This window comes from Manis javanica, chromosome 5, assembly GCF_040802235.1.
Source record: "Manis javanica isolate MJ-LG chromosome 5, MJ_LKY, whole genome shotgun sequence".
NCBI classification, from domain to species: domain Eukaryota; kingdom Metazoa; phylum Chordata; class Mammalia; order Pholidota; family Manidae; genus Manis; species Manis javanica.
Genome location: NC_133160.1, coordinates 11312219 through 11336055, shown reverse-complemented (window position 1 = coordinate 11336055; position 23837 = coordinate 11312219). Strand labels below are relative to the sequence as shown.

At 52.3% G+C, this 23837-nt stretch overlaps 1 protein-coding gene across 1 annotated transcript in view; it reads right to left on the bottom strand.

The window, feature by feature from the left end:
- Nucleotides 1-956: 956 nt before the first annotated feature.
- The window catches only part of PREX1 (phosphatidylinositol-3,4,5-trisphosphate dependent Rac exchange factor 1), a 175321-nt gene continuing 152440 nt past the window's right edge, over nucleotides 957-23837 (bottom strand). The window contains exons 24-40 of the mRNA XM_037006253.2: nucleotides 23070-23280; nucleotides 22361-22640; nucleotides 21311-21517; nucleotides 19844-19932; nucleotides 18464-18546; nucleotides 18214-18304; nucleotides 16296-16424; nucleotides 14660-14701; nucleotides 13369-13589; nucleotides 10638-10737; nucleotides 8872-9015; nucleotides 8669-8783; nucleotides 7232-7298; nucleotides 6086-6258; nucleotides 4447-4549; nucleotides 4170-4237; nucleotides 957-2650 (exon numbers count right to left, since the gene is read on the bottom strand). Coding sequence (XP_036862148.1) covers nucleotides 2608-2650; nucleotides 4170-4237; nucleotides 4447-4549; nucleotides 6086-6258; nucleotides 7232-7298; nucleotides 8669-8783; nucleotides 8872-9015; nucleotides 10638-10737; nucleotides 13369-13589; nucleotides 14660-14701; nucleotides 16296-16424; nucleotides 18214-18304; nucleotides 18464-18546; nucleotides 19844-19932; nucleotides 21311-21517; nucleotides 22361-22640; nucleotides 23070-23280 — 2166 coding nt within the window. The 3' untranslated portion in view covers nucleotides 957-2607. The remainder of the gene's footprint in view (nucleotides 2651-4169; nucleotides 4238-4446; nucleotides 4550-6085; nucleotides 6259-7231; nucleotides 7299-8668; nucleotides 8784-8871; nucleotides 9016-10637; nucleotides 10738-13368; nucleotides 13590-14659; nucleotides 14702-16295; nucleotides 16425-18213; nucleotides 18305-18463; nucleotides 18547-19843; nucleotides 19933-21310; nucleotides 21518-22360; nucleotides 22641-23069; nucleotides 23281-23837) is intronic.

Genomic DNA, 23837 nt, shown 5'->3' with positions numbered 1-23837 from the left:
CTCCAGTCTGGAATGGCAGGACGGGGCGAGAGTATCATGGCTCTGGGGGGGGGGGGGTTCCCAAGTGTGGCCATAATGGGGGTGGGGCATACTTCAAGAGGAGGGCACCCCAAGGGTGCTTTTCATAGATATCAGTGTTTCCCAGAGTGTGGGAAAGAAAGGAAGGAGAGAAGAAGGAAGAGACAAAGGGAGGCAGGGAGGGAGGGAAATGGGGGCAGGCATAGGGCAAGTCAAGAAAAAGGGGAAGCAGGTCAAATGTGGCCCTGAGGAAGGTTTCTCTGGCTGTGCAGATGGATCCTGGCAGCTTCAAAAAGACTGCCCAGGCCCAGGCTGGGGAGAACCAGCTCACATCCCAGGCCCTAGACCACAGGTCCAGGCATGCGTGCAATGTGCCTGTGCCCGTGTCTATTCTGAAGGGTTGGTTTGCGGCCAGCGTTCTGATTGGCCAGGAACCAGCCCAAACACGTGTTGAGTATTCGGAGCTCCACTCCCACCTGATCACAGATCCCAGACCAGAATGGGTCTTGTAGGCGAGGGCAGAAGCCAGGTCACTAGCATCCCTTGGGCCTACACTGACCCCTGGGTACATGTAAGATCAAGAACCCTGGCATGTTCCAGGGAATGCCTGGAAAAATACACTTTCCCCACACTGCAATGAAATGGTAGCTCAGAATCCAAACTAAAAGTGAAATACAATGTAAAGACCATTATTTCCCTGGAACCCTGGAGGCACAGCCCTGCCGTGCCATCTCGGGCAGTCCTCACCACTGCCCGGCAAGGAAAGTACATCCTGATTTTAGAGGAAAGAGGCTCAGAGTGGTGATGTCTGTGAGTAGGGGTCTCTGCCTCAAGAACCCTAATGGTATCAGTGGGAACCGTCCTCCATGGGCTCTGAAGCTGAGGCCCACTCCTCCCGTGGTGCTGGCCACACCAGGTTGACCCCAAAGGAACCCACCACAGATCAGGATCTTTGTATTATAAACTGACTTTAATAATAATATAAAAAATCTATCATGGACTTAATGAGAAGATCTGTACATTTTAAAGTAAACCAGTGCACTCAGGAGCTCCTGTCCTGTCCATTCCTGCCAGCGGCCTAACACAGGTCCTTGTGTCTAACAGTATTACCCGTTTCCAGCAACAAGCTCGCCCCTTGCAATCTAGTGACAGGTGGGCACAAAAAGAAGGTTTCTGGGGTCCAAGGAGGTCAAGATACTGGCATGGCTTCAAGCCTCAGGAGCTGTGGAAACCACACCTGCTCTCACCCACCAGCCAAGGGCGGAAGGACAGTCCCTCCCTTCTGCCTCACCTATGACATTTCCCTGCTGGCGTACAGGAACTGGAGGGGACAAACTGCGAAGGGGATCTCAGATGGGTCCCTGTGCCCAGAAGGTAGCAGGCAAGCTGGCTTCCTGTCTCTCAGGCTGGCTGAGAAGTACCGAACACCCTACGCTGAGCTGATGCCAAGAAAATAAATTACGGAAGCCACCACCCATTGTTTCCCAGTGGCCCTCCTACCTGCAGACAGACATCTGTGCGGAACAGCATCCCAGGTGGTGGTTCCACCCCAGCCCTGACCCAGCCGCCTCTCCAACCCTTGTTGGCAGGAATTCAAAGACAGCAAAGTAATTCATTCTAATCCTGACCAACGGCTGGAGCACTGAGGGTGGCCGGGGGAGAGAATCATAGACAATACCTGAAAGTGATACCTTATGATCCTGATAGTAAAAATGATGAAATATTGACATTTTTTGACTTTTCAATAATTTAGTTTTCCTTTTTTTCTTTCTTTTCTTTTTTTTTTTTTAGTAGAACTGGGAAAAGGTGTCCATACTACCTTATGTTGGTCCCCTGTTAGACAATATACTTCTCTTTGAAATTTAAAATGTCAAATATATAGTCACAACCTGGAAAAAAAAGATCCTGACAACATCAACAAACATTAAGACCCCAAAATAAACCATAGAGATTTCACGCCATATAAATAAAGCCGGAGCAAATCTTGTGCCCCGCGCTGAATGCTCAGGTTCCAGTGGCCAGGATGTCGGAAGCTGGTGTCACTTTTGAGTGTCCTCTTGCTAACACGTTGTGCCCTGTCTCTCTGTCTTTCCTGACAGAAGCCCAGCTTTTCGGAGTCCACCAAGCAGGTTAGTACAAGGTTAGGGGTGAACCTGGAAGCTAAGGTGAGGAGGAGGAGACACGAGTGTCGCCTGGAATGTGGATGTTGAAGGAAACCAGGGGTTTCAAAAGTGCAGGTTGAGCCATCCAGGGGGAGCTGGGTCTGTGGGCCTCCAGCTGCTGTGCCCGTGACTTCTCCCCTATGTCCTGGGGACTTGTGGGCAGGAGCCCAGGCCCTGGCTGCACCCTTCCGTTCTGTGGGTCCCCAGTACCCTTCGGGCATCTGGCAGAATTCAGAGAATGTGCAGGCCGCGGGCCAATCAGCCAGCTTGTCCCAAGAGTGTGGGCACCACTTGTCCTCAAAGGAGGTGATGGAGCAGGTGGGAGCAGAGGCCTCGGACCAGCTCTGGGGAAGGCCGACCGACATGGCCCTGTGTCCTCCCAAATCCCAGCTCCAGAGGACGCAGTCGACTCCGGGCACTGCAGCGTTTAGAGGTCTCCATCCACCGGCGGCTGGCAGAGGCGGTAGAGCCTAGCAAATGAAGGTGAAGAGAATTGAGGAGCAGTCAGGTGGGCCAAGGCCTATTGTAATTATTTCCATTTTTATTTGAACATGTAATCCATGCCCAAAAAACAAAACTTGAATGGTATAAAATCACGCAGAGGAAAAAATGTTCATGCTGCTTGCACTCCGGTCCCCTCCCTGCAGGCAGTCTCTGCTCCCTCCAGACTCGCAAGGGATTTACAAACACAGTCCCACCCACCTGTGCAAGTTTGGGTGTTCGGATATATGTGTGGGTGTGTTTACACATTTAAGAGGGTGTGCACTTTCCACACGAATGGTGACAAACCAGAGGTAGCGCTCTGCAACTTGAGTTTTTTCATTCAGTGTATCTTGGGGGTCTCTCCTGCAGCCCACAGAGAGCTGACTTGGTTTAACGCCTGCGCTAGGAGGATGCTGAGCTGCATCTTTGAGTAAGAAGGAGCCACTAATGGGTTTCAAGCAGAAGTGACAGTCGGTTCTGCTGTGGGGGGAACGATGGCAGGGGGACCGGACAGGAGGCTACTGCAGTGACCAGGCAAGACAGAGAAGCACGGCAGCACAGGGGCTCAGAGCTCAGCTTCCAGACCTATACTGCCTGGGTGCAGAATCCCAGCTCTGCCATTTACTAGCTGTGTGACCTCAGACAAGATACTTTACATCTCTGTGCCTCAGTGTCCCACCTGCCAGCTGGGGATAACAGTACCTGACTCACAGGGTTGTTTGGAATAAATGAGGTAATACAGGTAAAGAGATTGGAGCAGTGCCTAGAGCAGGGCAAGTAACATATGAAAGTGTTAAAAAGAAATGAGGGCTAAAAGGGAGCATGCAAAAAATGGTAAAACACAAACTGATCTGTACGTGAGTCCCTGCATCGCAGAGGCCATTTCCTGGTTTTGACAATGTCCTGTGGCTGCATGAAGCATTATCACTGGGGGTTGGGTGAAGGGCACCTAGGGCTCCAAGATGGGAACTGTGTACTATTTCGGCAACTTCTTGTGAGTCAAACTATTTCAAAATAAAAAGTTATTTAAAATTGCAGGCAGATATTGATAGCAAACAGGGGCAGTGTGGCTGGAGAGAGCAGACAGACCACAATTGGTTAACACTGGGATAGGAGACAACACAAGGTGCCATGGGGAGGTCTGAAAGCGCAGTGGACAGTCGACTGGGTCGTGGGGACAGGAAGCAGCAGCTGCCTGAGGGGAGCAGGCTGCGTGGAGAGGTGGATGGGCCAGTGGGTCACTCCAAATCGTTGTCCTATGGCTCACTCGGGGGCCCTTGTCTCATCTTCCCAGCCAAAGTAGGGGCTCCTTTGGGAAGGAACCAACTGAATTGTATTCGTTGCTCCCAGAGTGGGGTCCCCATAAGTGAGAGGTGAAGCCCCCATCTGAACACTAGGAGTCTGCCTAAGGTAAGTCTAGGTGGGAGTTTGATGCCAGGCCCGACAGGAGGGGAGGGGAGGGGAGGGGACAGGAGGGGACGGGAGGGGAGAGGGACAGCCACTCACCTTGGTGCACCCTGGGGCATCTGATCCTTGACTCTGAGGTTTTTGGCCAGAATCTCCACCCTGGGGCCCTGGGAAGAAAGAACCTTGAGCCCTGGGACCTGCCTGTGGGGGATGGGGGAGGAATAGGAGGCCCAGAAGCCAAAATCCAGGGCCCCCTCCAATTGGGGAGGAGGTCCACGCATGGAGCTAATGGCCACCCCAGGCGGACCCCCATCCCACCCCAGTTGAGAATGCACTGCTCCCAGGCCGGGGCGCCCCGGCACACAGGCTGCCTCACCTGCTTGCGCATGATGTCCGTGGCCTGCATGATGCACTTGGGCAGCAGCCCGTGGCTCCGCGCCAAGATGGCCGCTTGCTCCAAGGAGACGCTCAGGGTGCTCCTGCGGGCAGGCAGGGGCGGCGGGTGACCATAATGGGCAACTTCCCACCCCCCACAGCTTCTGCCACCGAGACCCTCTACCTCCCGGACCTTGAGGGCCAGAGGCCTGGGTCCCTCTCTCCAGGCAAGTGAGCACCTGCCCCGGGGCTGGGAACTGCCTCTCCTCCCCAGAGGCAACTGCTGCGCCCGCCCCCTACCCTCGAGTGTCATCTCTCTGAGATGCCCTGAAGCCCTGCCCGCCTTGTCCCCTCCCCATCTGACCATTCTTCCTCTTAGTAGCCACACTCCGGCTCACAGCAGAGGCTTCACCACTTTACCACAGGCACCGCCTTAGCATGTGGGCGGCAGGCAGAGGCACTTCGCCTGTTTCCTTCCTGGGATGTTCCCAGGGCCCAGCTCGGAGGCCCACGGTAAGTACTTGCTGAAACAAGCAAGGGAGTGACTCCCGTAATGCCTCACGACCTATCAGCAAGGCTTGATATGGACACTTCTGTTTCCTCCTCACATCTGTTCTGAACAATTCTAGAACAGGCTCTGATTCAATCCCACCCATGTGATTACTCTGTAAGCGTAAGAGGACCTCTCCAGGGCTTGGTTTCCTTAACTGGAAGACAGGGATAAATTTAGTGCGCCCTGACATTTCCACGAGGCAGGGGTAGGGGAGCGTCCCATGCTTCATAAGATGTTTAGTAGCATCCCTGGCTTCTCACCACCGATACCAGCAGCACCTATGTCCCCCTAGTCGTGAACCAAAACCGCGGCCCCCCAACTAAGCAAAATCACCCTCAGCTGAGAAGCCCTGGAACAGGCCCTGCTGGGCTGGCGCCCTGCAAGGAAGAGATGAGTTAACCCATGGGGAACGTTAATGAGGCTGCCCAGTACACAGTGAGCACTGCCAACAGATGTGTACCGAGCACCTGCTGTGGGCCAGGCACTGTTCTAGGTGCTGCAGTACAGCAGGGGACAAAACAGGACCCTGCCCTTAGCTGGCCTGCAGAGGGGTGGCCGGGAACGATACACAAAGTACTTTGGACGTGGGGTGGTAACGAGGACAGAGCCGGGGAAGGTGCTGAGACAGGGGAGGGGTGCAGTTTTAAATACAAAGGTCAGGTAAGGCCTCAGAGCAAAGGTGACATCTATCCCCCTGGAATGAGCAGCAGGGACAAAGGACAGAAAGTGGGGGGTGTCCAAGGAGGTACGGAGGCCAGTTTGCCCCAGTAAAGATGAGCAGTCATTGTTAATGTTGAATGAATGTTCAAGCAGAACCACACTGCACAGATTCTCATGCACACAAGCCACAGAGTTGGAGACACAGAAAGTTTCCCAGCTCTCCTAGGACCATGTACTCCTGGGGTCCCATTTCACAAACTGAGAAACTGAGGCTGAGAGAGGGCCAAGCCCTTATCTGCGGTCACAGGCAGTGGCAGAACCAGGATTCAAACACAGTCTCTGCTTCCTTGTCCTGGGCCCCTGAACTGCCCAGAGGCCGACCCAGGCCCCTCCCCAACCCCCCGTATCTGGGCTTGGGGCAGCTCACCTCTGCATGCCCGTGCCGCACATGGCGATCTGGCAAGCACCCAGGCGGTAGCAGAGCTCGGAGGAGATGGGAATGAGGCCGGCGCCCACGCTCCCTCCAGCACCAGGTTTGGGGTGGACAAAGGACTTCATGAGGCGGCAGAGCTCGTCCAGGGCATTGATGGGGCGTATCAGCTGGGGGACACACCCACACCAGGACGGTCAGAAGTTCCCCACCAGCCCTCCTGCCCATCATCTCCCTCCAGTCCTGCTCTGCTACGCAGCTACTTCCTGGCTCAGCTCAGGGAGTTAAAGGCCGATTCACTTCTGTGACCCCTGCTCAAGGACCATCTGTGGCTCCCCACTGCCCCTCAAGCTGGTATGCAGTGTTCATGATGTAACATTCCGATCTAATTCTCTTCACCTGCTCACGTGTGCCCTCCTCTGCCCTCTCCAAACGGCAGCCCCACCCCCACTACACACACACCCAGGAAGTTTTCCTCCCCTACAGCTTTCCTTCATCACCTTGTGAAGGCACAAAATGGGGCTCCACCAATTCTTTCTGTGTCACCTTAATATCCTGCCAGTCGGACTACACACTCCCAAAGGAGTGCCCTCCACTTCTCCTGGAGCCCCCAGTCTCACAGGCCAGTCCCTGCCAAACACTGTCAGATTCAAGGCCCGCCTGAGCCTGGGAAGCGGGGAGAGGCCTGGCACGTGTGCCCTCAGGAAGCCAGTCGTGACACGTGGGAATGTGCGCCTGGGACAGCCAGATGTTTCCATTTCTCAGGAAAAGCTGGGAGCCTCCATTTCTTGGGAAATCTTTTGATTTTTAAATGCTGGCAATAAATTCAAATAAACAAACAAAAAGAACAGCACACAGCCACATGTGGTGTGGGCTCAAGCCTCAGGGAAAGGCTGCAGTGAACAAGGGCATGAGGGAGGTCCAGGTGGGTGGGTGCCAGCGACAAGTCACCCTAGGACTTTGAAGCTGCAATTTCTAGAATGGGGAGGGACCAATCCCAGGGAGGCTGGGCCCAGAGGAGGGATGGCAGGGGCTTCAGGATGCTGGCTGCTGGGCAACCCTGGGCCCTGTCTGCTGAGTCTGGACCCCGGGAGACCCCAGCTCTGCCCAAACTCCAAGTGGGTCAGGGGAGAGTGGACATACCTGGTCTATTTTCACCGCCGTGGTGCTGGCATCCGTGGGCAGGTTAGACCGTTCCAGGTAAAACGCCCTGAGAAAGATGGGGGTGAGGGTGGGGCTGCTGCATCCCCATCCACCCAGCCCCTACCCCACTGCAGCCACAGCCCCTTTGCCATCCTCGACTCGCACAACAAGAGTGTCCTCCAGAGCTCTGCATGCCAGCAGCCACCTATTCCTCTGGCAGTCCGGGCAGGAAGCCAGAGGGGCCTCCCAGACACTCCTCAAATGCCACCTCTGCCCGCCTGCTGTCTGAAGCAGCACCCAGCGCCCTGCGGATACCCCCTCGTCCTGCTGAATCCCGCCTGTGGGCGCTTCTCACCACTTGACAGGTTACACTGCTCTTTGTTGATGGGTTTATTATGCATATCCCCCCTCTAGAACAGGGCTCAGCCAACTTTCTCTGTACAGGGCCAAACAGTAAATATTTTAGGCTGTGTGGAGCAGCAGTCTGTATAGAGTTGCTACTCAATGCTGCTGTCGTAGCACAAGGGCAGCCACAGATGATACACACATAAATGAGTTCGGCTGTGCACTAATAAAACTTTATTGACAAAACAGGGGCCAGACCTTGAAGAACGGGCTTTGTCTGGTCACTGCTGACTCCCAAGAGAGTTCCCAGAACAGAGCCTGACCCATGGTAGCTCCCGATTAATGTGTGCTCAATGAAGGAAGAGATGCCTGAGTGGTCACAGAGGCAATATTGAAAATATTCAACAAATGGCACAGAACAAATTGATGGCATCGATCAATCCAAAAAGATGCCAGTTTTAATAATATAGCTGGATGTTTGTTTTGCCTGAACAAATGAATGAAAGCATTGTTCTCCCATTTCCAAGGGCCCCAAGACAATAAAGGCCTTACCCACACCCTGAAACCCAGTCTTGCAATTCCCAGCCGCCCTTTTCCACAGAAGGTGATGAGACAGAAGCAGGAAGGGGCTGGCTGAGGGTGGTGGAGTGGAGCTGCTTCCCTGGACCTGACGCTCCTCCCGGCAGATGCGGCCCCTGCTCTCCCTTGCTCTCTGGGGGCCAGCCCCGGGGGCCACACCCCTTACTTGCAGGCCCCCTGCCCTGGGTCCCATCCCCACACAAAATGAACAGGCAGCTTCTTGCAGTTGCAAGGACCTGTTTTGAAGCCAAACAGAGTTCAAAGCTCAGCTCAGCCACAGTCTGGCTGTGTGATCTTGGGCAATCTGGGTATGCCCTCTGGGCCTTAGTTTCCTCATCTGCAAAGTGGGTTAGAATGGCCTACCCTGACTAGGGAGACTCTGACAAGTGTGTGCAGGCAGAGGCCTCACACAGAGTGGGTGTGCTCCCACACGGGGGCCCATCTGGTGCCTTATGTCCCACTCCCCATGGCAGTGTCCGGACCCCTGGCCCCCATGGGCGGCCCCGCAGATACCTGAGTTTGCGGTAATACTGCTGAACCTTCTCCAGGGACTGGGCATTGATCTCCTGCTGCAGCTCTTCTGCAGCCTGGCTGCCCGGAGGAGGCGGCCCCTCCACATTCTCCAGAGCTGTGAAGGAAAGGAGGGAGGGCAGCTGGCTGGTGAGCTCACAGCCTTGGCCACTCCTGTGGGCCCTGCCCAGCACCCCACAGCTCACCTCGCGTGAAGAGCACAGTATGCAGCCTCAGGCTGGCCCCGCTCTCCAGCCGGGAGGGCAGCTTGGAGAAGTGGTAGCTGTCGAGGTAGAAGATGACCTTCAGCGCCTGCCGGCTGCCCTCAATATGATAGAAGACATTGGCATCTGTGGGAGGACATGGTAGGGCAGGGCAGCTCACCAATGAGGCCAGAGTGGGGCAGCTCTTTGGGGTGGCGTCCTGGGTCCTCAAAGGGGTAGCCTCAGAATCCCCTGCCCTCCCACCTCTAGGGGTAGCTTCAGACAGCCCATCCCCCCACCCTGGGAAGAACAGCCTCTGACCTCCCTTTTCATCTCCTTCAACAGCTCCTAGTTGGCACTGCTTAAGTCCTAGCCCTGACACTGATTCTGCCCATCTGGAGGTTGTCGGCATTTATCTTCAGAGCCTCACCAATGCTCCTTGTAGCCTTTGCCTGGTAGCCCAGGGTCTCTACCTGGCAAAAGCTGCCATCAAACAAGACCTGCATCTTATCTATACCCATAAGGAAGGGCTTCTGGCAGGGGTGGCAAAATTATGGCACTCACACCCAAACTGCACTCATGGCAGACATCACTAATCAATCAGTAGTTCTCCCTGAACCCAACTTGGCCTACAGTCAGGCAGCTACTGCCGACAGATTCCAACTGGTACCCAAAAAGAAACCCACTGTCCCTCTAGCCTTTAGTCTATGCATTCTCAACAGGATGCAATCAACCCCAAGGAGGTAAAAATTGGTTCTTGGGGGGAGGGCAGAAAAAAATTACTTTTAATGTATAAAGCATAGATACATATATAGTACATTAATGGGTATGCAGCATATCTATGGTATTATAATTTCATGGGAGTATGGCAATCAGGAAAAAATTGTCTAAAAAGGCTCTTTGTGGGTGATAATGAAAAAAAAGTTAAGAAACACCAATCTAGAGCAGTGGTTCTCAAACCAGTGTGCTTCAGAATCACCTGGAGGGCTTGTCAACACACAGATTTCTGGGCTCTATTTCCAGAGTTGCAGATTTAATAGGTCCAGGGTGGGAACTGAGACTTGGCCTGTCTAACAGGCTTCCAGGTGCTGTTGGCTCAGGGACCACATTTGGAGAGACATGGCTCTGAAAAGCAAGCCCAGTGGTTCTCAGTTCTGGCTGTGCATCAAAGTCACCTGGAAAGCTTTCCTAGAACCCCAATGCCCAGGATCTACCCCACAGATGAATCCCAACTGGGGCTGGAACTGGGGCATTAGTGTCTTTGAAAAGCTCCCAGATGATTCCAGTACATCCAGGGCTGAGACCCACTGGGCTAGACTGTTAAGGGCCAGGACAGCAGGCACCATGGGATTATTTCTCACCACGGTGGCCCCAGAACCTAAAACTGTGCCTCACATGCTCAGAATTGTGGATGTGTGGATGGCTGGACGGGTGGGTAGCAAGTGGAAATATGTGCAGAAGGGAGAAAGGAAAGAAGAAAATTATGATGTAAGACATTAGAAGATCTTACCAAGTCTTCAACCCAGAGAAGGATGTCTCTAGGGCGGAATTTTAACGAGTACCGGGTACTGTTTGTTATTCCCCTTTAAGAGCTGTTGGAGACAGCTGGGTTTATACTACAAGAAACCTCTCTTTTCCCATATGTGTCCCAGAGTTCAGCCTTGAGACTCGTGTTGGGAGCTTGGGGCTTGAAAGCAGGGTGGCCGCAGAGCAAGCCCCTTCCACCCAGAGCCCCAACTCCCACGGTAGGAGTGGGGAGAATCACTCACTGGCCACGTAGTTCTCATCCAGCTGCTTGAAGGAGAAGGTGACATTGTCCAGCTCTGACAGGGTCACCCAGACGTCCTCCAGCATGGTCCGCTCCTCCTTCTGCAGGAGAAAAGACAGGGTAGGGGGGTATCAGGTGCCACCCCTATCCCGGCGTTCACTTCAAGATGCCGTGATTCAACCCCAGTCAACACACCATTTGTGGGCCTACCCAGAGCAAGGTCCTGGGCTGGGCGCTCCAGGGCTGGACATGAAATCATGTTTGCTCTAGGCTTGTCCTGTGTCTCCCAAGGTCAGAAACCATGTCTGCTTGAAAGTGCTGGGTGGCCTCTTACCTGGACCATCCCACCGACCCAGCTGTTTCAAACCTAACACACCCAGATCAAAGTCCTCATCTCCTCCTCAGCCTCCTTCAGGAGGCCACATGTCAGCAAAGCACCCAGTGTCCACCCAGCCGCCCAAGCCCCAAGCCTTCAGGGGTCCTCACTTGCCTCCCCTCCCTCCATGCACAGTCCATCACCCGTCCTAATGGGTCACCACCCAGAGCCACCCCCGCCCTCCACCCTCCCCACCTCCCCAGTACAAGGACTACACCAGCCTCATCACAGGTCTCCCTCTGCCCCCTAACCCCCAAACAAGGCACAGACGGGGAGAACTGGAGATGCAGGGAGAGTAGGGCAGCCTCATGGTTACCAGGCCTACAGTCAGACTCCCAGGGCTCTCCTCTGACTACAAGGGACACTTAATTCAAATTATATTACTTACCTGCCTCAAAGCCTCTCAACCCTCCCTCTTCTCCCAGAACAAAGTCCCAAGCCCTGCAGATGTGACATTACTGACCTCATCCCCAGATCTCCTGGGCACGCTGCTCCTGCCGCACAGGCCTCCCTGTGCCCAGCACACTCTTCCCTAGACCATCTACCTTGGCGGCTGTCCTGGCATGCAGGTCTCAGCCCAGACAGCACCTCCTCAGAGAGGCCAGCCCTGGCACTCCAAAGAGACTCAGTCCCTTCCAATTCTGCTGCACAACCCACCTTCCCTGCCTCTCCCTTCTTCCTCTACCCTTTCTTCTTCCCAATCTGCTGCCCCCCAAGTAGAAAGCGAGCTTCAGACCCCCCAGCACCCAGCTCAGAGCCAAGGCCAAGCACATCGTGGTGACTGGTGAATTCATGCTGCGGCCCCAGAGTCCTCAACTGAGAAGGTGAGTGAGGGCTGGGTTTTCTTGGGTGGTGCTTTCTGGGAACCTGGGAGAGAAGATCCCTGACCGGGGACAGCCGGCTGTGTGCAATGCCAGCCAGCAGAGGGCACACTAAGGCTGCACCTTCCCATCCAGGCAGCAGCTGTGGCATCCAGCCTGGCTTGGGAAAATGTCTAGGGGGCTCAGGGCTGAGGTGTGGGGAGCTCCAGCCTGGGCACAGAGTGGGGAGAGCAAACAGCACAGAGTAAGCGAGGCTGCAGGCTGCATTTCTGGGGAATGTTGATTCTGGGTACCAGCACCCCTAAACACTAAGACCTTGGCTCTGCATCCTTGGGGCTGGCAGAGGGACCCACCCTGATTCTGAGCACTGAGGGGATGGGCAGGGCAAGAAGGGAGGTGTAGACAAAACGGGGCAGCCCAAGGGTTATCAGAGTCCCGGGATTCGAACCTGGCTCCCTAGGCCCCGGTGTGGCAAAGGACCTGCAGCGGGGCTATCACAAGGATTAGACAATGTGCCGCATGCACCATTGCAGTGCACCTGGCTTATTTTAAAAGCACCCTCACTGGTCTCCCAGCTTCTGCTCTTGCCCTTCTATAGTTTTCCCCACCCAGTGGCCTGAGTGATTCCTTAAGTGTCAAAGTTAGATCCTGTCTCTCCTCTGCTCAAAACCCTCCCATGGCTCACACCCACTCACAGCAGTGGCCAAAGTCCTTACAACAGCCTGCAAGGCCCTGCATGGTCTGACTCCAGTCAATTCTCAGGACTCATCTCCCCCAGCTCACTCTGCTCCAGCCACACTGGGCACCTTGTTTCTCAAACACTGAAGGCAATGCTCCTGCCTCAGGGCCTTTGCACCTACCAATCCCACTTTCCAGAAGTGGTTCCTCCCCAATATCCTCATGGCTCACTCCCTCTCTGCCTTCAGTTTTTAGGTCAGGTGTCACCATCTTGGTGAGACCTTCACTGGCCACCTTACCAAAACTTTCAACTGTCACCACCCCAGACCTTCCTGCCCAATTCCTGCTATACTTTCCTCTTTAGCCTTTATCACCACATACAAGAGTTTCTCAAATGCAGCACTATTTACATTGGGGACCAAATAATCTTCTGTTGGGGGTGGGAGATGATCCTGTGTGGTAAGATGTTTAGCAGCATCCCTGCCTCTACTGGACACCAGTAGTACCCCTCAACTCCCCTCAACTATGACAACCTAAAAAGTCTCCAGACTTTGTCAAGTGTCCCCAAGGGAATAAAATGCCCTGGTTGAAAAGGTTGAAAATCATTTATTTTACCTATTTGTTGTTTACATCTGTCTCCCCCAACTAGAATATAAGATCCCTGAGTACACGGACTCTGCTTTTTCACTGCCGGATCGCCAGTGCCTATAACAGCTGCATAGACTAGGTGCTCAATAAATAACTGCTGGATGAATGAATGACCAAGTGTGTGAGAGCTCCAGGGAGGAAGCAAGAGCTCTCCTGTCCCATGCTCCCCCCACCCCCGCCACCCCCTCCCTCCTCCCTCCCTCACTCACCAGGGCAGCCGGAGAGAGCAGGGACTGGCAGTGCAGGAGGACCCCGGTGGCCGCCACCTGCTCCAGCCACTTGCGGCTGGCATCCCGGCTGCTCTCCTCGTACTCGCCGTTGTTGTTGTAGCGGTAGCTGAGGGCTGCCAGCAGCTGCTCAGAGAAGGTGCACACAGCGGCCACCAGGGCTTGGCAGAAGATGGCATCCCTCCGCAGCTGCAGCTCTGTGTCTACAGGCAGGGGCAGGAAGGGAGGGCGCTCTTGTGCCATCGGTAGGGCCCCTGCCCCAAAGCCAGACCTCCCCCCCAGACCACCCATCAGAGGCCAACTTGCCAAAAAGTAATTAAGTCCAGCGACCAAAAGCCAACTCCATAAAAATCAATTCTCCAAAAGTAAGCCATTTGCCAAAAAACTCAATTCTCTCAATGACCCATCTGCCTATTTAGAAAAAAAAACACTTTGTGATTTTCCTAAAGCTTCCCCCAAACCTTTACCCTCAGCTGTTTCTCCATTTGTTAGGGGATCTCTTGGCCTGGACTGAGAACGACAGTGATGTCAAGCATTTTTGCCAAGCTCCATGTTCTAAGAAATGCAGTTTGCCGTTTTCTCTACTTCTGAGAATTACGCCTTCTACCAGCTCTCCCCACCTTTGCTCAACCCTGCTCGTGACATTTTGGTTTGCGGAACGGGCCAATTTCAGGTAATCGATCCTGCAGGGTTCCTGTTTCCCGGAAGGGATTATTTTTGATGACTGGCTTCTGCCAGCTGGTTTTTAGTGACCAATGCTCTCTAGACCCTGTATTGGCTGCCCCTTGGCGAGAACTTCTGGAGAGCAAGGAGGGACAGAAAACAGCTCCAAGCTTCCCCTAGCCTCCCAACAGCCTCTTCCTCCTCCCCCCGCTCTACTGGGTAGGAAGACCCAGGCTGGGGCTGAGGGCCCGAGCAGCAAAGAGCCTCCATAATCACTGGTCCTCTGTCTTGCGTCCTCGTCAAGATCCTTCCAGACCTGAAGTGCTAAGAGACAGGGTTCCCTGCCCCAGGACCCTGAGACTGGTCCCCTGGACACAAGAGGAGAATGCAAGATCTAAGTAGTTTTCTTGGAGATGCGCGAGGCATGGAGTTACCAGCCACCCCCAGCCCCCGCCCTGTGCAGGCCCTGATGACCTCGGGAAAGTCAACCTTGGCCAGCAGAAGAGGCCTTCCCTGGGAAGCAGTCACAAGCACTCCTGCCAGGATGGCCTCTCCTAGACATACCTTGGCATGTGCAAATCACAAGCAGTTGCCCCTTCCATGCCCTCACCTGTGCATTTCAGCAAGGCCAGGAGCAGCTGGTTCTTCCCATCTGGAAAGAGAAGGGGTCACGAAAGGAGGACGGGCTGAGGGGAGTTAGCAGATGGTACAGCAGAGCTGGGCCCCTCTCCACAGCCCGAGCGCTCTGAACCTTTAGTAACGAGGCTCTGGCTTATGCACTGAAGAAGGTTTCATTGAATGTTGGGTAGATTCCAGAAACCCCTGGACATCCAGAGGATGGAATCCCAACTGTTGGCTGCATCTGTTTACATGTGATCACCAAACACAGACCAAATCCAGCCCTCTAACTCCTGGGCCAGAGCTCCTGCCCATGCCCTGTACCCATGTGTGGGCACACTGACATGTGCACACATGCACGCATGCACACACGCAGATACACACACACAGATGGGATACTCAGGGACTTACACACAGCCTACACATGTATAGACAGAGCTCAGACCTTCCAGAGACAGGCCAAACAGTCTGGTCTCTTTCCTTCAAAAAGAGGCTCTTAGGCCCAGAAGGAGCTTAAAAGAAAAATCAGAAAAGCCTTAAAGTTGTCCTCTTGAGATACTTTTTGTCCTGACAGGCACTAAGATGCAGGGCTGGGTGTGTTAATAGTGACAGCGCCTGTAGCAGCAGGGGACCCTAGCTGAGGACTTACTGTATGCCAGGCACAGTACCAGGTGCTATATTTGCACCGAGTCATTTAATCCTCACAACACTATGAACCCATTTCACACATGAAGAAACTGAGGCACAGAGAAGTCAAAGAACTTGCAAAGATCACAGAGCCCAGAGTGGCAGAGCTGGGGTTCCAGCACTGGCAATCTGGCCCCAGAGTCCATGCCTCCAGCCAATTACAGTTGGAAACAGAACAGCTCAGGGCCAACAGAGACATCCAACTCAGAGGCTACTGTTCCTGGGGGAGCAGCCCTGACACCGCACACCTTCTGCTGTTCTGGTAAAATGTGTCCCTGGCCTGGGGTTCTTCTACCGCGGGAGTCCCAGACTCAAATGCTGCCCAGGGCCAGGCAAGTAATGTAAGATGACTTGACACAAACACCAGGCCACAGGGAGTGCTGGGGACTGTGGTGGACTGGCAGTCACCCTCTGCCACTCATCTCCACCCCAGCCAAGTGTGATGTGGACTACAGGCCTGGTCTCACCAGAGCCTCTGATTATTCAAGAATAGCAAGAAATCTAGCTGTTTATATGAGATTTTGGATTTTAAATACTGACAGTGGATTCACATTTTTTTAATGCGATCACATCAAAAATTATCTGTGGGCCCAAGTCTGATCAGGGGCACCCAGCTTGTGACCTTGAAAATAAATAAAAGGAATTGAACTAAATCTACAGTTGTGGAAATTGAGAAGGAACAAGTTCAGCTTTCTTGGCCTCCTGAGACTGCAAGGAAGCCCCAGGCACCCAAAAGCGCAGTTCTCTGATCAAGGGTGTACAGTCCCAGGCCCTGCCTACAGCAGGATGCTCGGCTGAGAAAGGGGCGCCTGCTCTCCTTTCCTCTGCTGGGCATGAAGAGAAATAGGCCTTGGAGATGGACCCATTTCTGATCCTTTATTCCATATGAAGAACCAAAGGCCACAAAACCCCCATGTTACAGCCTTCTCTGCCCAACTAACCTTCCACATATCTCTGAATGTTGTCCACCAGGGTCTTGATGGAGTTGGGAAGGTTCCAGGGGTCCTCCTGGATGCTAATCTGGATCAAGCTCCGGCCACGGATTGTACACTCTTCTTTCTGTTTGAACTCTGGGGCAGGAAAGTGACATGAGGGCAGGAAAGAGACAGAGGTAGCTCTGGAGAACAGTGACACAAAGGTCTATGTTCTATTACAAGACTCCAAAGCTCAGAATCCCAGGTCAAGGATGCTGGCAGGACTCTTGGGTGTTATCTGGTCCACAGAGGGCAAATACATGGTAAGTGTGCTACTGATTCACAGTACCACACACATGACAGACATCACTAATCAATATCCGCACTCCTTCCTCCTACTCTGAGGCTGTTAGCCGCCATAGCTCCAACCAATCCATGATAAGACATCACAAATCAATCACTGCATTCTTTTCTCCTAAGCCTGGACATAGACACAGAAGGATTTGCAGGTACTACCTCCTCATAGCCACAACCCGTCAAGCTGGCACATGAGTTATCGCCTAGTCTAACCTATTCCCTATACGGAGGAGGAAGCCCAGGTACATAGTGAGAGAGTGACTTGCCTAAAGTCACACTGCTGGGTAATGACAGAGCTGGGACTTGAACCTGGCCCCCGTAGGACCATTCAAAGGCCAGGCAGACACAGGCCCCTGTTCCTTGAGCCTCTTCCCTCCTACAAGATCCCAGGTTTCTGAGATATGTGGTTTCACTCCTCTGGGTTTGAGATTTCTGCCTTTTGAGGTCTATCCTTGGGGAAATGATCCTGAGACAGCAGGGGAGGCAGTTGAGCTAGGGCACTCCAGTTCTACCCTTACTTAAAAGCAACTGCTTGTTTCTTTTCCCATCTCATGTACCCAACTGGGAGCTTCTTGAGGTCAGGAGTAGTGGCACATTCATTTCAGGGTCCCCAGTGCCCAGCATTAGGGGTGGCCCAAGAGGGTTCTTGGGAATTACCTACTAGATGTGTGGATGCATGGGTGGGGAGTGGGCAAGTGCATGCACAGACGGATGGTGAGTGGGTGGGCAGGGAGGTCAGTGGGTAAATGGGACAAAAGGTAGGGGGAGGACATAAATGTCAATTCTTTTTCTCTCATCATTCCAGGAAGTCTTAATTTGGTGCTGTTAAATCCTGAACACTGCTTTAACTCACTAATCCCCCATGAATAAAGAGCAAAGACCTAACTACAGCACAATGACATCTTTGTTATTGTTTCCATTGGATTGCTTATTCTGGCCATTATTCTATGGCACGTTGTACTGCTATTCTATATACAGGGAGTTTAATGAGCTCCTTTCCAAATTAAATTTTTAAAAGGGAGGCACTTTTTCAAAAAAGTTATGTCAATAATAATACAGGCAGCAAATGAATATGGATCTAAAAAATTTAAAGATGTAGGGAGATTCTGTGAATATAGTGACAATGACGATGGGGGACGGGGAGTCTGAGATTTGGCAAACTGCTCCAGCCCTTCACCTCATGCCACCGATGGGCAGACGGAGGCCCAGAAAGGCTGGGAGGCCAGCCCAGGCGTCCACACACCTTTTCTGTAGAGAGCCAGATAGGAACTGTTTAAGGTTTTGCAGGGCATATAGTCTGTCACATATTTTTTCTTTCTTTTTGTTTTTATAACTCTTTCTAGAAGAAAAAAATCATTCTCAGCTCACAGACTGCACAGAAACAGGCTGTGGGCTGGATCTGGCCCCTGGACTGCACCTGCTGACCCCTGGACTAGCCCATAGCCCTTGGGCAGGAGAGGGGCAAAGGGGGGAGAGAGTGGCCTGGGGGTCCTGCCTCCATCTAGCACACATTCCTCACCACAGGCTGTCTCCTTACTAGATGCTGGATGCCATTCCCAGCCCTCCCTCGAGACTCCCCTGGGCTCACCTTGCAAGCTGTGGTCCATGGGGAAATGCTTGGTCTCTTCAAAAGCCCTGCTCATGACTGGCCCCTTGAGGAGTGTGTGGATGGAGTCCACCTGGGTAGCAGGGAGCTCTGGGTTAGTTGGGCCCCTGTAGCCCTCCGGGTTGCAGGGACCCATGACCTGCAGCCCTGCTCCGGCTTCTGGCCTATGGGTTCTCACCAGGAGTGATGGGAGGAACCTGAGGTCAGGCGGGGGGTGGGACAAAGGTCCTACCTGGTTAAAGAGATGCTCCAGGCAGCCGTGAAGCTTGTCCTGCTTGTCTGATGGGATCCGCATGTCACAGGGCAGCTCGTCCCCTGGCAGAAAGCAGCAGCCATGGCCATCAACTATTCCAGCCCCATCCCACGCCTTCCCGACCTCTTTTCCAAAAAGCCTACAGAGCTACAGAGCTCCAAAACCCACAGCCGATTTGGAGTCTGGCCAACTCAGATCTTGGCTGTGTGGCAGTGGGCAAATCACCTGACCACTCTGAGCCTTGTCTCTTCATGCAAAATGGACAACAGGAACTAAAGCATTATGTAGCTGTGGTCATTGTTAATATTTCCATTCTGCAATTGAGGAGACTGAGAACCAGAGAGAAGACAGTGAACCTCGTTTCCCGATTCAACCCTCAGCTGTTGCAGTTAAATCAGCTGCAGCACACAGCCTCCTTCCTAAAGCCCCCCAGAGACATTTTTTGCAGCTGAGTATCTTATGTGATGAAATATTTATCTAAAGTTCAACAATATCTGCAATTTTACTTGAGCTTCTCTTTCTTCTGTTACGTTGAAGTCTAATTAAAATTAAATTTTTCAGTGCAGACTACCTCTGGAAAGACACATGAGGCAGTAAGGCAGCAGGCGCCCAGGACTGGGAGGGTGGCGCCCAGGACTGGGAGGGTGGGGCCCATGAGAAGGAGTGGAGGCTCGTGACCATTCACCCTCTTGCCCCTTATGAATTATGAACCACAAGGATGTATGACCTACTCACAAAATAAAACATGTAAAGCTTGCAATCAATGAAACTAAAATAAAAAACAAATTTCAAGTCTTTCAGCAAAAATTCAAAGTACAGTATAATTTAAAATATTCATTGTATCTGTCCATCCAGCCATCCACCCACATGTCCATCTGGGCAGAAATCTGCACTCACCAGTGGGCTCCAGATATGACCAATGGTCGTTTCTGAGGGAGGGGATGATACTCTGACTGACTTTCATGTACTTTTGAGCTTTTCTGCGACATCTCAATTTTTGATTTGCGCATGTGTCATTTTTATGGAAACCATCAGGTCACCCTACTTTGATGACGTCAGAGCACTGATCACAGTCCGTACTGCATCATGTATGTTTTTATCCATCCCGTGCCCATGACATGCATGGAGAATGGCAGCTCCATAAGGACCAGGAGCCCTTTTAATTCGCTACTATGGTCTCAGCACCTAAAAAATGCTTCATAAATTTTGGCTGAATGAGTGACGGAAAGGAAATACACTACCATACTACGTGGACTAACACAAAACACTGTAACACAGAATAAAGCATTATAAAATAAAAACCACATGAAATCTCGCTGCAGGGACCCCTCTTCTCGAGCACAAAGCCCCTGCACTCACCAGACCCCATCTCATCGCTGCCCAGGTAGGAGCTGTTACTTCTCACGCTGGTGTAGGACAGGACGGAATCCCGATTACTGTTACACTCGCTGCAAAGGGGCAGACAGGAGGGAGGAGTCACCCTCTGCCTCCCACCCTCTGGTCGCGGCACCCAGAACCCACTTTCTGGAGTGTAGACAGAACCCCTGGCCCCTGGCCTCTGGACAACCAGTCCAGAGAGGGCACTGCGGGCCATACACTGGTGCCGGAGGTGGAGGCCGTCCTGGTTGGCTTTGCATGTCTGACAGTAGGGGAACACTTCCAGACCCCAGCACAGAAACGCAGGAACAGCAGGACAGTGAATTCTTTTAATCCGGGTAACTTCTGTCACTCCCCTCATGGGACAGCCGGTCCTGGACACACCCGCTCTAGCCACTCTCACCCATATGGCTCCGCGTTCTGTCTCCTCAGCCTGCCTGGAAACCTCTTGAGGACAGGGACTATGTTTAATAAGCTTGTGTCCCAGTAACTCAGAGGGTTATGGGAATCAAAAACTACAATCCTGAAATCCTTCTCTTCACCTTCTTAAAAATAAAGGGAAAAATCAGAGGACCCAAAAATATAAGAATGGAAACCGTGAGAGATGGAGAAATCCTGGACTATGGACACAAGTCTCCAAGGGCACCCAGCACCCAGCTAGTCAGCACATATCATTGAACGAACACCGAGCCAGAAACATGGACCAGTCGGATCTCTTGAAGACCACTGGGAGGACCATAGTGAAGGTCATTCTTGTCAAATTCTATCGGTTCTGTGTTGTGCCCACAAACAACTGGGGTACCCACTCTAAGGTCCTACTTTAACCACGATAGCCAAATGTCACATAATCTTACACTGGAGACACAGTGCTTATTTATTCATAGTAAGAAATCCCATTTACCCACTGTATCATTTATTACAGGAAATTGAGGTTTTAGTCTATTTAACCCACTAATTAGGAGGACTTCACTGATTTTTGTTGTAATTAACTTAATCAGTAGAGAAACAGTTCAGATCCTCTCAGAGTAAGGAAGAAAAAAAATGTCTTTCTCCTTGAATCAAGTAAAAATAAACAGTGTTTGTTGCAGAAACCATATGCCTTACATTGTATTTTAAAACACCCCGCTGAGCTTGACTTTCTTGGTCATTCTATCAGTTTGTGTGGAGCCAAATGAAGGCAGAAGGGACGGATGGTGCCCACAGGGCACAGGCCCTGGAACACTAGCCTTGGGGTGGGGGAACCAAAGGGGGAATCTTGGATGTGCTTCAGGGGTTTCAGATAACCCCCCAGAACCACATGTTGTAACAACAGCGTCCGAGCCCACTGCTTCCTGGGAAATGTCCCACTGATACCAACTTTTCCACAGGTCAACAGACTCAACTGTCCCACTCGCCATCCACATCAAACCCCAACCAACAACCCCCGCCCCTCTCCAGGCTGCCCCCTACCTGTAGGAGTCACGGTAGCTCATGGTGTCATGACCCGAGTCCTCCTGATCCTCCTCAGACACCTTGAAGCACACCTTCTTGATGCCCCCATGGTCCGTCCTGTCCATATCACTCTCTTCGCTGACCAGCGGCGGGGACGAGGCCTCCTCGGCCAAGGGTGGATCACGGGACCCTCCAGAGGTGGGCTCTGTGATAGTGGACAGCAGCCTGTAGGAGCAAAGATTATGAACTTAAAGAGGCCCATGGCTTCACTCACCTTCATGGAGGCCCCAGGCAAGGCCCTGACCTCAGGCCTCACCTTTGACCCTAAGCAAAGTGAGCCATCAAATGCTTTGCATCTCTTCCCTGAAAATCCTCCCAGCAGTTCAGCAGATACACATACACTGTCCCTCCTGTAGGGGTTTGAGATATGGAGGTTCTTTATTTCATGGCCAAGCTACACAAGGCTCAAGAGCATAAAACATGACTGGGAAACTTTGAAAAGGCTCAGAGAGCAAGCCTTCCCAGCTTTGCAAGGCCGTACAATCTGTTACAACTACTCCACTCTGCTGCTGTAGTGTGAACGCACCAAAGATAATTTATAAACAAATGGGTATGGCTGCGGGCCAGTAACATTTTATTTAGAAAAACAGGCAGTCGGCTGGTTTGGCCCACAGGCCATCATTTGTCCATCCATGAGGGACATCGTGTTCGGCTGCCTCTCTTTCTGCAATTGTGAAGTTCCCCAAAAATCTTTGGCCAAATAATTTTTTCTCTACCGATGATCACTGCTTACATCCACCATTTCATTAGAGCAGTGGTTCTCAGTCGGGAGATTTTGCTCCCAGGGGGCATCAGGCAATATATGCGGACATTCCGGGTTATCACCATGGGATAAGAGACCATTGGTGTCAGGTGCACAGAGACCAGGGGAGTACTGCCAAGTAGCCTACAATATGCAGGACAGCCCCCACTACAAAGAATTACCCTACCCAAACAGTTGATACTGATGAAGTTGAGGAATCCTGACACTAACAGGCCCCTGCCATTCCCTCCCGGGCGAGGGCTCACCTGTTGATCTGAGTGACATATTGCTTCATCTCCTTCAGGGCCACATCCAGTTTGGTAAAGAGCTGCAGGTAGGCATCTTGGATCTCACGGTCCTCCTGCTTGAGTAGAAAGCTCAGGCCCCGGTCCTCCTGGCCAAGGGCTCCATTGGCTGGCCCAAAGCTGCTGTTGTTGGGACCCTGGTGTTGGAGGTCCCCATCCGCAGCAGGCAGGCACTTCCAGGAAGGGGCAGCCATGGTGGTGATGCAGTGTTGGGTATAGGACATTGGATTCAGATGGCCCACTGTAGCGGGAGAGAGAACTCACTTGGAAACAGTTCCCAGACACCAACAAGCCCCTTAGACAGAAATATACAAACCCATTTCAATGATACCAATGAATGAGAAAATTTTCCTTTTATTCTTTTAATCCATTAGGTTACTTCAAGAAGAAAGTGGCAGTTTGGTGCTAATATGCTTTTAACTATTGTGATTGTTTCCTGTTTGGAATGCAGACATGACAACTAGTACTCCAGCAGCCATTCTATACCATGAGGCATCCTTCAGAATGGAAGGTACATCTAGAGATGATGGTACAGAAAGATAAAAGGAGCCTGGGTCCCTGATGACTGTGGACCTGTCAGTCCAGCCAAACTACTGGCCTCCTGACATGTTTCTGTTTAGGTATCTGGAGTGTGAGATCCAAATACAATTTCTAATACACACACAGTTACCTTGTTCTGGGTCAAGGCCAATAAGGGATGGTTTGCGACCAAAGCGGATGCTGAAGGACCTGCCAATCGAAGGTGTGGTCTTGGGGTAAGACACTTCCATGAGGTTGACATGGCAATTGGTTGGGCAGAAGTCCAGGTCACATAGTGGATGGGGTTCCAGGGATGCTTGTTTGAAGGGTGGGCTGACCCTGTTCTTCAGCTGGGCTGCAAACTGAGAAAAATGGGGTACAGGGGGTCTTAATTCAAGGCTCTGGGAATTCTAGCCCACTCCAGTACCCACTTTACCCTGGCCTAGGCCAGCTATTCCAAAATCAGACAAAATGCCAATAGCTTCAAATGAAAAAGTAGATTCCTCTGCACTGCCCTTTACTAGATCCAGATTTCAGGGAAGGCTTGAAGAAATCTGAGTCCTCTGAGTACCTACTCACATTCATTTCTCTATCTTAGCAGCACCTGAGCTGTTCCTGAAGAACCATCTCTCCCCAACCCACAGTCCATGAGGTTCAGGTAAGGCAGCCTCTGCATCACTGCGGTGACTGGTACAGGGGTAGGCAAGGAACCCTAGCCCAGCCAATAAGAGCTCTCATCAAATTCCTTTTCCACTGGGAAAAGGAGAAAGCTTTTCAAATAGCTAAAGCTAGAGCCACTGGGGGCCATTTTGTCACCACATGGGAAAGACTTGCCTGAGAATGAAGCCAACAAAGGAAAACAAGGTGAAGAGGAGAGAGGCCATGTTCTAATGGTAGTGTGATACCTGTTTGAGCGCCT